Source organism: Trematomus bernacchii, unplaced genomic scaffold (assembly GCF_902827165.1).
Source record: "Trematomus bernacchii unplaced genomic scaffold, fTreBer1.1, whole genome shotgun sequence".
Lineage (NCBI taxonomy): Eukaryota > Metazoa > Chordata > Actinopteri > Perciformes > Nototheniidae > Trematomus > Trematomus bernacchii.
The window spans coordinates 4,494,995-4,508,867 of NW_022987942.1; the positions used below are offsets into that span (position 1 = coordinate 4,494,995).

At 46.5% G+C, this 13,873-nt stretch overlaps 1 protein-coding gene and 1 long non-coding RNA gene across 2 annotated transcripts in view; one reads left to right on the forward strand and one right to left on the reverse strand.

Annotated features, from left to right (window-relative positions):
* Nucleotides 1–1,610: 1,610 nt before the first annotated feature.
* LOC117470714 lies at nucleotides 1,611–2,042 on the reverse strand. The gene is made up of 3 exons (XR_004554719.1): nucleotides 1,975–2,042; nucleotides 1,809–1,877; nucleotides 1,611–1,633 (listed from the first exon to the last, which is right to left on the reverse strand). It is a non-coding gene; the product is annotated as an uncharacterized LOC117470714 (long non-coding RNA).
* A 9,057-nt stretch (nucleotides 2,043–11,099) lies between these two features.
* Nucleotides 11,100–13,873, forward strand: part of LOC117470725 — a 30,276-nt gene continuing 27,502 nt past the window's right edge. The window contains exon 1 of the mRNA XM_034115564.1: nucleotides 11,100–11,322. Coding sequence (XP_033971455.1) covers nucleotides 11,100–11,322 — 223 coding nt within the window. The remainder of the gene's footprint in view (nucleotides 11,323–13,873) is intronic.

Consider the following 13,873-nt stretch of genomic DNA (forward strand, 5'->3'; position numbering starts at 1 on the left):
TAGTCCGTCCTTGGGGCTCTGTGAGCGGGCAGAGAGAGGTGATTTTCCCCTGGTCTCTGCTGGAGCTGTGAAAGAAACAGAGTCCCACTGTTATGGGGACATGCTGGAGGTAATTAGTCCGTCCTTGGGGCTCTGTGAGGGGGCAGAGAGAGGTGATTTCCCCCTGGTCTCTGCTGGAGGTGCAGAGTCCCACTGTTAGGGGCCCATGCTGGAGGTAATTAGTCCGTCCTTGGGGCTCTGTGAGCGGGCAGAGAGAGGTGATTTCCCCCTGGTCTCTGCTGGAGGTGCAGAGTCCCACTGTTAGGGGCCCATGCTGGAGGTAATTAGTCCGTCCTTCGGGGCTCTGTGAGCGGGCAATGAGAGGTGATTTTCCCGGTCTCCGCCCTGGAGGTGTGAAATAAACAGAGTCCCACTGTTAGGGACTGGTGCTGGAGGTCTCTAGTCCGTCCTTCGGGGCTCTGTGAGCGGGCAGAGAGAGGTGATTTCCCCCTGGTCTCTCCTGGAGGTGTGAAATAAACAGAGTGCTACATTTTGTAAATAGTGCAATATCTCCAGGGCGCATAACTGCACTTTACAAGCCAGAAATAATGTTTAAATGGTCGGGGAAAGTATTTTTAAATGTCTGGAAGAGAGTTTTAGACAGTCATTTTGCACGAAATCATTTAACATAGACGCTCTCCTGAAAATGCACAGAATATGTGCTTTTTCAGGAGACCGTCAATGTTAAATGATTTCGTGCAAAATGACTGGCTAAAACCTCGGAATAAGTGTTTGAAAGGCGGGGAAAAGTTGTTTAAAATAGTCTGATACCTCCAGGGCGCATCACCAAAAATGTACAAGCCAGGGAAGATGCCTGAATCCCGGATACTTTAGGTCTGTCACTTAGGGTGACCGCACCACTCCGACGCTCCCGAGAGCGGACGTCCATTGTTTGTAAGGCACCTAAGAGGGATAGGGTTAGGCTTAGGGTAAGATATTGAGTAAGAACATGTTTTTATGAACCACACAGCTTCTGGTCTTCCAAGACCCGACCGGACAAAAAGACGTGTTGCAGGCACGAAACATACTACCAATAGAAATACATTGCATTTAAAATCGTTCTGTGTGACACGAAAAAAAGGTGAAAATCGTGTTGGTGAACACGAATCAATAGATTAAATTAATTTAAACGAAATGCCGTGAGACTGGGTTGCTCTTGCTCTCTTGCATATCATGTATTTATTTTTTGCTATGTTTACAAATGTCATGTTCTTATATGTTGTATGTCAGGGACTACGGATGGAAATTAGCTCAAAGCTAAAATCCGGCATATTTACACTTGAAGCATTATTTGTCTTACGTGTTCATTAATGTGCATTGTCCCTATTCCAATAAACGATTAAATGAAAAAATGAAAATGTTGATACATTTGAGTCCAGACTGAAGTGGTGGACTATGACTGACTGGGAGACAAACATTCTGTAAATTGCAAAACAGCTTCATGCTGCTACTGTGGCTAAAAAATATATTACTGTTAAATCAACATACCTTCAATGATGCTCAAAGCATTCTTGAGGGAATCATTCTCCCTCTCCAGTGCAGCAACCCTTTCCTCCAACGTCCTCAGGTAACTCTTTTCGTTCACCTCTTGGGCCTATCAAAAAGCACACCATTAAAAAAAAAAAGGTTAGGTTTAAAAGCCAGTGGTGGAAAGTTAGTTCTAAATAAATGTACTTGTGTTTTGAGGATTTAGCAGCCAGGTATGTATTGCACAGTTTAGGTAAATTTAGGTCACTGCACTTTGGACTTAGTATAAAACAGATACATACCTTCTGAAGATCCTTATATTTTTTGATAATGTCTGATGACTCCAGCCGTGATTTTTTGCTTGGTCTCTCCTGAGAACACACAACAACATACATACATATTTGTTTTTGTGTGTGGTTGTGTGTGTATCTTCATAAAGTTGTGGTGTTTCGATTTTGAATAACTCACCTCTGACTGTTCCACGTCGTCGTCCTCCTCCAGAAAAGGCCTCCTTTTCTTTGCCCTCTTGCCTTTTCCCATCGGCCCGAAGCAACAAATATATTCAGCCTATTACTTTGTACAATCCATATATATATATATAGGGTACATCAACATTTGTATGTGAGTCACATTGTCTGCTTACATGACAATATGTTGGTAATGATACTCTGTATAGGAAAATATAACATATGGTCATGCTACACCCATTATGAGTATACTTAGCTGATAATACCTATGTAGCCAGGTGAGTTAAACTATATATTAGTGACAGCTGGTGAAAAATATTTTAGGTGGGGCTGTGGAAGATGGGGATGATGGGGGCATATTTTATACCAGGGATCTGCAACCTTTTTGAAACTGAGAGCTACCTGAAGGATAATGAACTCTATGGAGGGCTGCTTTTTTGATATAATCTTTCTGAAGAATATAAGTATATTTTTACTAATTACTGTTTCCAATGGGCGACACTTTTTTAGATAAAAAACAGTATTTTTATTTTTAATAATAACTTTAGAGCGGATTTATAGAGCGCCTTTCATTATATATTTCGGGTAGCAACGGTCAGCGATTGGTTGGCTGCTGCTGCGCTGGGGTGCTTAATTCCCAGACGAGAGAGGGTAATGATTCTAATGAAACATATAACGGTGAAGATTTTATATATTAAACAGTATTGTACTTATTATAAATATAAAACTTTCCATCCTAGCACCTCTATTGACCAGCCGCCACTGCTATATATTAACAAATAAAACATAGGCTTAACAACTGTTAATAATTATGATAAGCTGTGTGATCTATTTAAATATGCCAACTTACCGCCAGTTGATAACACTTTAGCAGTCCAAGCCATCTTTTTCCCATTGTGGGGCCACCAGACAAGATATTCCTTGTCCAATTCAGGATCGTACTCCCCCTCAATTAAATGTAACCGGCCAACTTCTATGGCAGACGTGTCAAACTCAAGGCCCGCGGGCCAAATGTGGCCCGCCACGTCATTTTATGTGGCCCGCGAGAGCTCGCAAAGAATATAAACAGTTTATTATACGGTTACATGCCGTTTAAGCACGTTGCCCATAAACTGCATGTCCCAAAATGCATTTCGTTTTGTGACGTGCGCACTGAAGCGACTTCCTATCAGCAGCGGCACTCTGAGGCGGTGAGTGACCAGTGTGTGACTGTGAGTGACACAGAGTTGAAGGAACATAATTTACAGCGGCACAGAGACACCAAACACGGAGCAAAGTCTGCTTCAGCAACCGAGACAAGCAACTCCAGTCCCAGAACAAACAGACAGAATGACCCGCTCTTTAAGAATCAGTCGGTGTTGCTGCGGCTCAGAGACACACATGGATTTATTATGTTTTAGAAAAACTCGCGTTACGGTTATTTCCGGTTTCTGGTTGATTAAAATATATGAGGTCTTGGCTTGCAGAGTATGAACGTCTTTTTGCTATATTCAGACGATAAATACCTATAAATACTTGTGTAAAGTTTGTAAAGGAAGGAGGAAAACTTCCGCGATCCCTGTCCCCTCTCACTCTGTTCCTCCTCAACACGCCGCCGCCCCCCCCACTCACTGCTTACTGAAATAGTGAGTGACAGGTGATAGTAACACAGCAGGATCTGGGACAGGGGGTTCTCAAAGTCTTGGCTTTCAGACTATTAAAATATTATTGCTGAATTCAAATGAAATATAGCCTTCTTAAATAATGCTTGATATACAAAAGAAAAATACTTTATTATTCACAAAAAATAGATTTCACAAACATTGTATCTCTTTTTGATAAGATATGATGAGGCTAACTACATTTCATGGGATTTATGTAACAGTAAGAGAGTGAAATGTTAGTCTGAGCCCACATACAGTATTTTTGTGTCTACGTGCACAATACATTAATGCACAACCATGTGCTTTCAGACGTAGTTATTGCCAAAACCAATAATACTCCAATGCAGAGGCAATATTGTTATACAGTATAAAACATTATTTTGATATTTATATATGTATATTTATATAGTGTTAAAATTACAACCGGCCCTTTGAGGGCAACCATAATGCTGTTGTGGCCCGCGATGAAATTGAGTTTGACACCCCTGTTCTATGGTATCATTGCTGAATTCATACAGCCCGTACATTTTTGGTTCAAAAGTAGCTCTAAGTAGTGGCAACAAAGTGATTACAAACCGGAGATTGCAGTTGGCACTGCGGAGGTCTGTATCCTAGCAACGCTAGAGAAGCGGGAAGCGCGAGGCGAAAGTTGGGCACGCGCACGTCACCAGTCACCACTCACCAGCTACCCTCAGCGGCAGAATAATCCGTGCCTGGAAAAAGTTCTTTAGTTTTGATTCTCATTCACAAAAAGAGAGAAAACCTGAGAATGTACAAAAGATATTTGTATAGATATTCCCAGGACTACAAAACGGTACCGGAGGACCCGTATGGAGGCACAACTTGTGACAGGTAAGGACGGGTTTTCTCTTCATATTGGACGAACGGGATGAACTGCCAATATAACACGTATTTCATTTGGTGGTTTTTGTCTCACATTACTGTATTCAACGAATTATAGCAGAGTATACTACAACATTTTGAAACGTTTTTTAGATGTATAGATTCACTTCGTGTATACTGCTATTATTCCTATTTTGATAGCAGTAGGGCAATATGTAAATTATGTTATATAACATATAAAATCAATATTGACTCTAAAAAAGCTGAGACATACATAAACCAAACCTAGCTTTTTGCTGAGATGCCAAATTAAAATGCCCACAATCAATGTGTGTATAAATGTCTGTGTAACAGCTGTGTGATTTTATCAATTTACAGACTCTGACTCATCCAGTGATGAAGCCTCAAATGAAGATCGAATGGTGGGTGAGAGTATAATGTATTACAGAGACAAAAGGTTGTGTTAGATTCATTCAAATCATATTATCAGGATAGTTATTGTGTAGCCTTTTGCTTTATCTCAGGCTGATCACCATTCTGGCGGGACATCAGATGACAGAGGGGAGGATCCACATCATGAAATGGTAGTTTTTTGCATTGACTGATCCAGACTTAAGAAATTGGACTCACTGGTGGACTTATGACTATGCTACTTGGTCACTGATATTTTTTTTTAATGCATTGCCACTGTGCATTGCCACATGGTCATCGTTCGTCTGTCATGTACTGTCTTTGTATCCTGCTTGAATGCTCTTTTTATGATGCCTGCCTCAGGAATAGCCCCTCTTTTTTTTATTGAATTAATTTGATTTATACTTTTCTGTCTCTCAGAGTGACGATGAAGTAGAGATGGCTGCAGACGACGAAGGAACAGATCAACAACATGAAATGGTACAACATAAACATGCAGGGATTGTTTTACTTATTAAAAAAAGAATTTATTCTGTTAAAATCCATGACCTTTGCTACATTACAGGTAGCAGTAAGAGACAACACAGTTTTCTATGATGATAAGAATACAGATTTATCCGACACAAAATGAGTTGGGTTACAAATATTTAAAGGGCCCATGTCATGGCCATTTCCACTGATCATAATTACATTGTTGAGGTATACTAAAATAGATTTATACTGTGCAATTTTCCAAACTCACATTGGTTTCGCATACAGCATCTCTGTCAAGCATGTGTATTCAGCAGTATTCACTTTCTCCACTAAACGACTCGTTGGAGCTCTTGCCCCCCCCTCCCTGTGAGCCTAGTGTGCTCCGATTGGTCAGCTCGGCCACTCGTTCTGATTAGTCAACCACCAGAGAGGCTGCGCCCATGTCAGTGCTTTTCCCGGCTGCTCTCAGCGTAACATCAGTCTTATCATGGCGTCGGTACAGCGGTATATTTTATATACATATATATTTTTAACTGTTGTTATAGAAGAGTGTGACGGCCTCAGGGCCTTTGTCTTACGGTGGGGTGGAGCTGAAGAGGGTAATCAGCGCGATCACGGACACCTCCGTAGCCGGTGCTATTAATCCCAGCGGCCCGGAGTCTCTCTCCAAAGCGGCTGCAGAAGGACGAACTGAGCGACCCTCTCCCCTCGACCACCTGTCTCTGCATTTACCACAATAAATGTGCCGTGGTTTTGTAAACTCGTGTATGTCTCCTTGTCTTTCCGTTGTGGCCTACGAGCTACTCTCATAACAAAGAGTAAGTTATTTTTACCCGTTATAAACTACTACTGTTTGATGAGAAATCAAATCATGGTTTGCTATATATGAATTCAGGGAAGAAAGGATAGGCCTACTAAGTATTTCCATTAAACTTTATTTTTAGAAATGTACAAAATGAACATAAATATACATATATACACGGTATATCATCCATTCCTCCTCCTCGCATCTTGCCTGCGCACAGTCGGTGCGGTGCCTTTTAGCACCCTCAGTAGTAGTAGAATCCCTTCCCCGTCATGGATTGTCCGCCAGGATCTGGCTGGACGAAATCAAATGCAAATCACAAAATATTAGAGAAACTTAGTTGTTTTAGATTCGTTAGTAGTAGTTGTGTAATGAACAGCTTGCCTGCTAATATGCTAACCTAGCTTTGTTTACCTTGGTAGCTAACACGATATGAACGTTAGCTTGGAGGAAAGGCAACTATAATGCAGTGTAATAAAACTACTATGAACAAAAGCTAGTGGTTCATATTAGGCTAGCAATAACGTGTTTATAATTGCAATCGTATACGGGTATTCTGCTACGTTCGGTCATACAATGTAACTTGCATGAATACATTGTTTTGCGCTAGCATACAGCTAGCCTCGTTAGCTACATGCAGTATATGTACGGTCACAATGTACGGTAAATCACAGTACAGTATACTGTATGAGTATTCCGTGTGTGTGACTGCAGACATTCTCCTGCCATGACAAACATGTAAGGCCATCTGCTGACATTGTAGTTGATATATTTAAACGCTAGCAACGTAGCATCACAAAATGTTTTTCTGACCAAAACTAGCTCTAGCTCCGTGTGTTAGATCGCTACGCCAGCTATAATGTAATTACGTTTCGCGACTGACCGGCAAATCACCCTGAGTATACTGTCAATAGGTATTTTGTGTGTGAATGCAGACATTCTCCTGCTATGAGATACATGTATGCAAGGCCATCTGCTGATATTAGAGTTGATATATGGAAACTCTAGCAACTTAGTTAGCACAGTTAGCACTGTGTCAATGGCTTAGCAGTCCAACACAGTTTACACATTTAAACAGTCTTGTTTGATAAATACACAAATAACAATGCAAACTTACAGGTTGTATACCCAGATCTTCCCCTGCTCCAAACGGTCCAAACAAGCTGTGCATATCCGGCCTCAAACTGGGCAATGTTTTGGAAGCTTTCGTCTGTGAAATGCCGGTTCTTCGAACCTCTGGAGGAGGAACACGACGCTGCTGGTGTGGCCATAGCTCTTCGGGATTGGGCCATTTCGTTCCGGGTACCGCATGACATCAGGCGGTACCCGGAACTAAATGGAAGACTCAAATGGGCAGTGACGTATCTCCAACGAGGCGTTTTGGGGAGGTATTTTCTGTGTTAGAGTTTTACTCGCTACAGGGTGTACTTTGAGGGTTTTGACTCTGCACACCGTTTACATGCATAAAAACCTTCATAACACACAAGGGGACGGGTAATAACCGGAAAAGCATGACATGGGAGCTTTAACAAAATGTATCAGGAGAGTTATTTTATAACTTATAGACATATAGACATTTTATTTTGGTATTGACATATAATGTGTTATCCTTTTTATTAGGAGCATGTATTTGACCCTACCTTCAATGGTGAGAAGAAGATCTATGCTGGTTCTTCAGTTACAATGGCAGCTCTCCTTCTTCTTCTCATGGCTTTTATCCTGAAGCATGGCCTGTCAAAAGCAGCGACCAAACACCTCCTCGAGCTCCTAAACTTTGTGGTGCCCGGATGTGTGCCAAAGTCAGTGTGGTATTTAGAGAAATACTTTCTTGATTATAATGACAAAACAGAAATTCATTTTTACTGTCCCAGATGTGCAAACTACCTCGGTGTTGAACCAGGTAATGAGTGGTGGCTAGCAGAGCTTGAACAGAAAGGGTCTACTTGAGAAGGCATACTATTTCCTTGTAATGCCACTTAAAGTGCAACTGAGAAATATCCTTGCCAATGTCCAATCAAAGCTAGGCAAGCATTTCACAAGAGATGCCTCCATTTCTGATATCAACACTGGAAGTGAATACAGACGCGAAGCTCAGGAAGTCAACACTGACAGTATTACACTAACCTTCAATTGTGATGGCGCCCCTGTGTTCAATTCATCAAAAACTTCAATTTGGCCCATCTTGTGTACTATCAATGAATTACCATTTGTGGATAGATGTAAAAATGTTCTATTGCATACATTATGGTTTGGCAAAGGGAAACCCAAGGTTCAAAGTTACTTCACCCCATTCATCCATGAACTTCAAAAACTGAGGGACACAGGATTCTATTGGAAAGATGATAATGGATTAGAACAGCGGTTTTCAAAGTGTGAGGCACGCCTCCCCTGGGGGGCGCCAGAGAGCTTCAAGGGAGGCGTGGGGTGAGAAAAAAAAGAACGAGAAAAAGACGAGTAAAGTGACACTTGCCCACTTTTGGCTGTCTGTGGAGACCAAGTTCCCCCACCTCGCCAAAAAGGCTGTAAAAGTGCTCATTCCCTTCACCTCCACCTACCTGTGTGAGTACGGGTTTTCCGCATTGACTTTGATCAAAAGCAAGTGCCGGTCAAGGCTGCAGCCAGAGTATGATCTGCGTTTATTCCTGTGCATCAAAGACGCAGACTCATTGTTCCCACTAAAGTAGCGGTGAGTGTAATAAGGAGGCAAAGTTGACATTCAGTGTGTTGCCGGGAGCATATAAGGATGTATCCACGATGTTGAAAATGTTAAGAAAATATGTGTTGAGAACACGGCGTGCGAAAATATACGGGTCGTTCTGCGGCTAGATTTGCCTGTCCTCTGTAAGAAGGTGTCGGCGACTGACATGCAAGGAAGAACGGCTGTCCACAGGCTGTTCCAACTTTATTAACTTCCAGGGAAGTGAATTGGACGTGCAATTGTAATTGGGTGTGTGGTATATTTTCATGCACGCACACGCACAAACTGAACAACACTCAATTGTCCGATCGCTACCAGTGTCCTTGCTTGCGATCTTGTTATAGCAACAAGTGCACGTTACTGATGCAATATGGTTGAGACCATTCGGGCTTATTTTAGAGGGGTGCAAGGAATAGTCCAAGTAGTGGGGGAGTTTTATACAATATGTTTAAAACATAAAGATAAAAAGGTTTACAAAAGTTATTGTTTAATGTTTTAAGGAGGTGACGCTACTCAGCCAATCAAATCGGTGCAGTCAGTGAGTCAGCACGATAGATTCAAACACACACACAGAGACGAGGAGAGAAACAGTCGGAGTAATTTCAAATGGTGGAAGGTAGACAGCGAAAACAGAGCATTTAATGACATTTTCTCTTACTGGACCTCTTTGAAATGCAATTGAATACCCCTGCATTATAGCAACAACAACAATAATAATAATAATAGCAATAATAATTGGGAGGGGGGGCGCGGCTATTCTTATGTTCTCTGAGGGGAGGCTCACCTTCCCACAACCCCTGGATTAGAACATCACACCAGAGTAACAGCTAAAATATGTATTTGTGATGCAGTAGCAAGGGCAATGGTGCAGAACTTTAAACAGTTCAATGGAGAATTTGGATGTGGTTTTTGCTACCACAAAGGGGGAGGTGGTACCAAAAGGCAGAGGTTAAAGGACCAAGTCCACTGATCCTGTTGCCATCATTTGACCTTATCAAAGGCTTTATACCAGACTACATGCATTGTTTTTGTCTTGGTGTAGTGCGTCAATTTGTTAACCTGTTAAGCCCGAGAGACCCCGGTACCGGGGCACTGCCGCAACATCTTGCAGGAAACAGTGTCTGAGGGCATGTTCATTTAATAAAACTATGAATGTTTTATATCCATGTAACGGGAAGAAACTCATCTAACTGATCTTTTTTTTTTTTAAAAGAAAACCCACAATGCTAACACTGAGCCTCTGAATTAGCAACGAGCGAAAAATGCTAACACCTTACTGCACCGAAAATCACTCACAAAACCTTATTATTTATCTTTTCACCACATCCAACACATCGATTCACATCGTGAGGTGACACATAATCTATTGACATTACCACTGAATTATACGTATTTGAGACGTTATAAGCAAAAACGGACATCAAAACAGGTGACGCTAGGTAGCTAAAAATGCTAACATTTTTACCTTGGCTCTGTAGTCTCTCTAAAGTGGTCTTCAATAGCATTAAAACGATAAAAACGCTGCTGAAGTTAATCCATGGGTTAATCTAATGTGTCTGTGTCCCTTTGAAATGATTTCTGATAATCCATAAGCATTAAAACTGCTTTTCCGTTTCCAGATGTCAAAGCTAGTGATAGGTTCACTCTGATTGAAAATTACATGCGCGAAGCCCCCACCTTTTCTCTTCACAACGTGTGTGTGTGTGGGACTCCCCCTTCGATTCTATTGGCTCTAACGGTCAGAAAGAGGTGTCAACCATCAAAATCGAGCAAGGGGGGCCAGAGATATGGAAAATCCACCCAAATGACCCCAGAAGTGGTTTCTTTTTGCTAAATCTCTCTAAAAAGGTCAAATGTCACTTGTTTTGCATCAATCTTGATACAGGGTACTTATTATATGTTGTACTTTGGATTCCTAAAGCTTTTAGTCTACTAACCCATTGTGGCAGCGGGGTGTGGTTAGGGCACCGGCTGCTGGTGTGAAGGGAGTGGCTCGGCCGGAGCCAGACAGCTGATCGGAATCAGGTAATCAGTCACTGAATAAAAGCATGTGGTAACCTGGTTCTGGTCTGTCTTGCAGTAGGCAGGATCCTGGGAGGTCGCCGAAGGACCTGTGAAGGATCCCACACGGGCAACGTTTTGCAACCTGTGCTAATAAACGCCTGTGTTCAACCCAAACCCTGCTCTTTCCGTCCCTCTTTGAACCCTGGGTGAGCGGAGAGGCTCACAGTGGCGCCTGAACAGGGACAATCATGTCGGAAGGAGAAACCCCGCTGGGTCAGGCCCTCCAACGTCTCGCCCACATGCAGGAGACCACCACAGCATTGCAGCGACAGCAGAGCGAGGCTCTGCTCGGGATCGCCTCGAGCCAGCGCGAGGACCGGGCCCTCCTACGGGAGCTGCTGCAGCGTCCGGCCGCCCGGGAGGCCGATCCCGCAACCAACCCGGCCCGACCGCCTTCGATTGCCCGAACATGTCGAACATTGAAGACAGAGGACGGCGGTCCCCCAATCTACACAGCGGGAGAAAGAATATCATAAAGCAGATCGGAGGGGACTGTCAGGGTTGAGTAAGCAGGCAGGACCCAAATGCAGATTTCCAAGAATAGTCCTTTATTCCAAGGTACAAAGTAGAAACACAGAACACTACCCTGTGACACACAGTCAACTACAAACAATGAACCAACAATGACAGACAGAAAAACCAGAACTAAAATACACAGAAGACCAATCACACAAACAAGACACAGGTGAGGAGGGAGGAGAAAACACAGGAGCACCAGGTGAACACAATCGGGCAATCAGGCAGGACAGGGGTGAACACTTTTCAAAACAAAACAGGAAACCAAAGACAGAAAAAGACAAGACAAAACCCAACACAGACAGATCGTAACAGTACCCCCCCCTCAAGGGACGGATCCCAGACGTCCCAAAAAGTCCCAAAAAGTCCAAAACATTCCAGCAGGGTGGGTGGAGGGGGTCTGGAGGAGGGACGCACAACCAGGACCAACAGGGTGGGTGGAGGGGGTCTGGAGGAGGGACGCACAACCAGGACCAACAGGGTGGGTGGAGGGGGTCTGGAGGAGGGACGCACAACCAGGACCAACAGGGTGGGTGGAGGGGGTCCGGAGGACGGGCCCGGAAGGGGTCCCGGGCGGACGGCCCGGGAGCAAGGCAGAGTCCAAAAAGGGGCGAAGGCCACAGCGGGCGAACTCGGGGACCCAGGCATGAGAGCGAAGGCAGTGGTTGGGAGAGTCAGGGGGGCCGGGCTCGAGGGCGAAGACCACGGCTGGGGAACTCAAGGGGCCGGGCTCGAGGGCGAAGGCAGCGGCTGGAAGAGTCAGGGGGCCGGGCTCGAGGGCGAAGACCACGGCTGGGGAACTCAGGAGGCCGGGCTCGAGGGCGAAGACCGCGGCACTCAGGGGGCCGGGCTCGAGGGCGAACAAGAAGGCGTCTACGGGACAGCTCCGGAGGACGGGCAGGAAGGCGCTGACGGGACAGCTCCGGAGGCCGGGCAGGAAGGTGCCGACGGGACAACTCCGGAGGCCGGGCAGGAAGGCGCCGACGGGACAACTCCGGAGGGCGAGCAGGAAGGCGCCGACGGGACAACTCCGGAGGGCGAGCAGGAAGGCGCCGACGGGACAGCTCCGGAGGGCGAGCAGGAAGGCGCCGACGGGACAGCTCCGGAGGCCGGGCAGGAAGGCGCCGACGGGACAGCTCCGGAGGCCGGGCAGGAAGGCGCTGACGGGACAGCTCCGGAGGCCGGGCAGGAAGGTGCCGACGGGACAACTCCGGAGGACGAGCAGGAAGACGCCGACGGGACAGCTCCGGAGGCCGGGCAGGAAGGCGCCGACGGGACAGCTCCGGAGGCCGGGCAGGACCCAGTATCGGCCGGACAGGAACCGGAGCCGACGGGACAGGATCCTGAACATGACATGGGCTGGTGTCAATGGGACCCCGGATGGAGCAAGGGCTGGTGTCGACTGGACCCCCAACGGAACAGGACACAGAGTTGGCAGGACCCCCGGCGGGACAGGTGTCGGCGGGACCCCCAACAGGACAGGATCTGGTGTTGGCAGGAAATCCGGCGGAGCAGGTGTCGGCGGGACCCCCAACGGGACAGGACAAGGGGTTGGCAGGACCCACAGCGGAACAGGTGTCGGCAGGACCTCCAACGATACTGGACGTGGAGTTGGCAGGACCCTCGGCAGGAGAGTTGTCGGCGGAACCCCCAACGGGACAGGACATGGAGTTGGCAAGACCCCCGGCAGGAGAGTTGTCGGCGGGACCCCCAACGGGACAGGACATAGGATTGGCAAGACCCCCGGCAGAAGAGTAGTCGGCGGGACCCCCAATGGGACAGGACACGGAGTTGGCAAGACCCCCGGCAGGAGAGTAGTCGGCGGGACCTCCAACAGCACTGGATATAGGGTTGGCAAGACCCCCGGCAGAAGAGTAGTCGGCGGGACCTCCAACGGCACCGGACACAGGACCGGCAGGACCCCCGGCAGAAGAGCAGTCGGCGGGACAGGACATGGAGTTGGCAAGACCCCCGGCAGGAGAGTAGTCGGCGGGACCTCCAACAGCACAGGACATAGGGTTGGCAGGACCCCCGGCAGGAGAGTAGTCGGCGGGACCTCCAACATCACAGGACATAGGGTTGGCAGGACCCCCGGCAGGAGAGTAGTCGGCGGGACCTCCAACATCCCAGGACATAGGGTTGGCAGGACCCCCGGCAGAAGAGTAGTCGGCGGGACCTCCAACGGTACAGGACATGGGGTAGGCGTCGGCCGTAGAGCCAACAGGACACGGGGGGCTGGCGTCGGCCGGAGAGCCAACAGGAGACGGGTGCTGGAGTCGGCCGGACCACCGACAGGACACGAGGGGCTGGAGTGGGCCGAACCACTGACAAGACACGAGGTGCTGGAGTCGGCCGGACCACCGAAAGGAGACGGGGTGCTGGAGTCGGCTGGACCACCGACAGGAGACGGGGTGCTGGAGTCGGCTGGACCACCGACAGGACACGA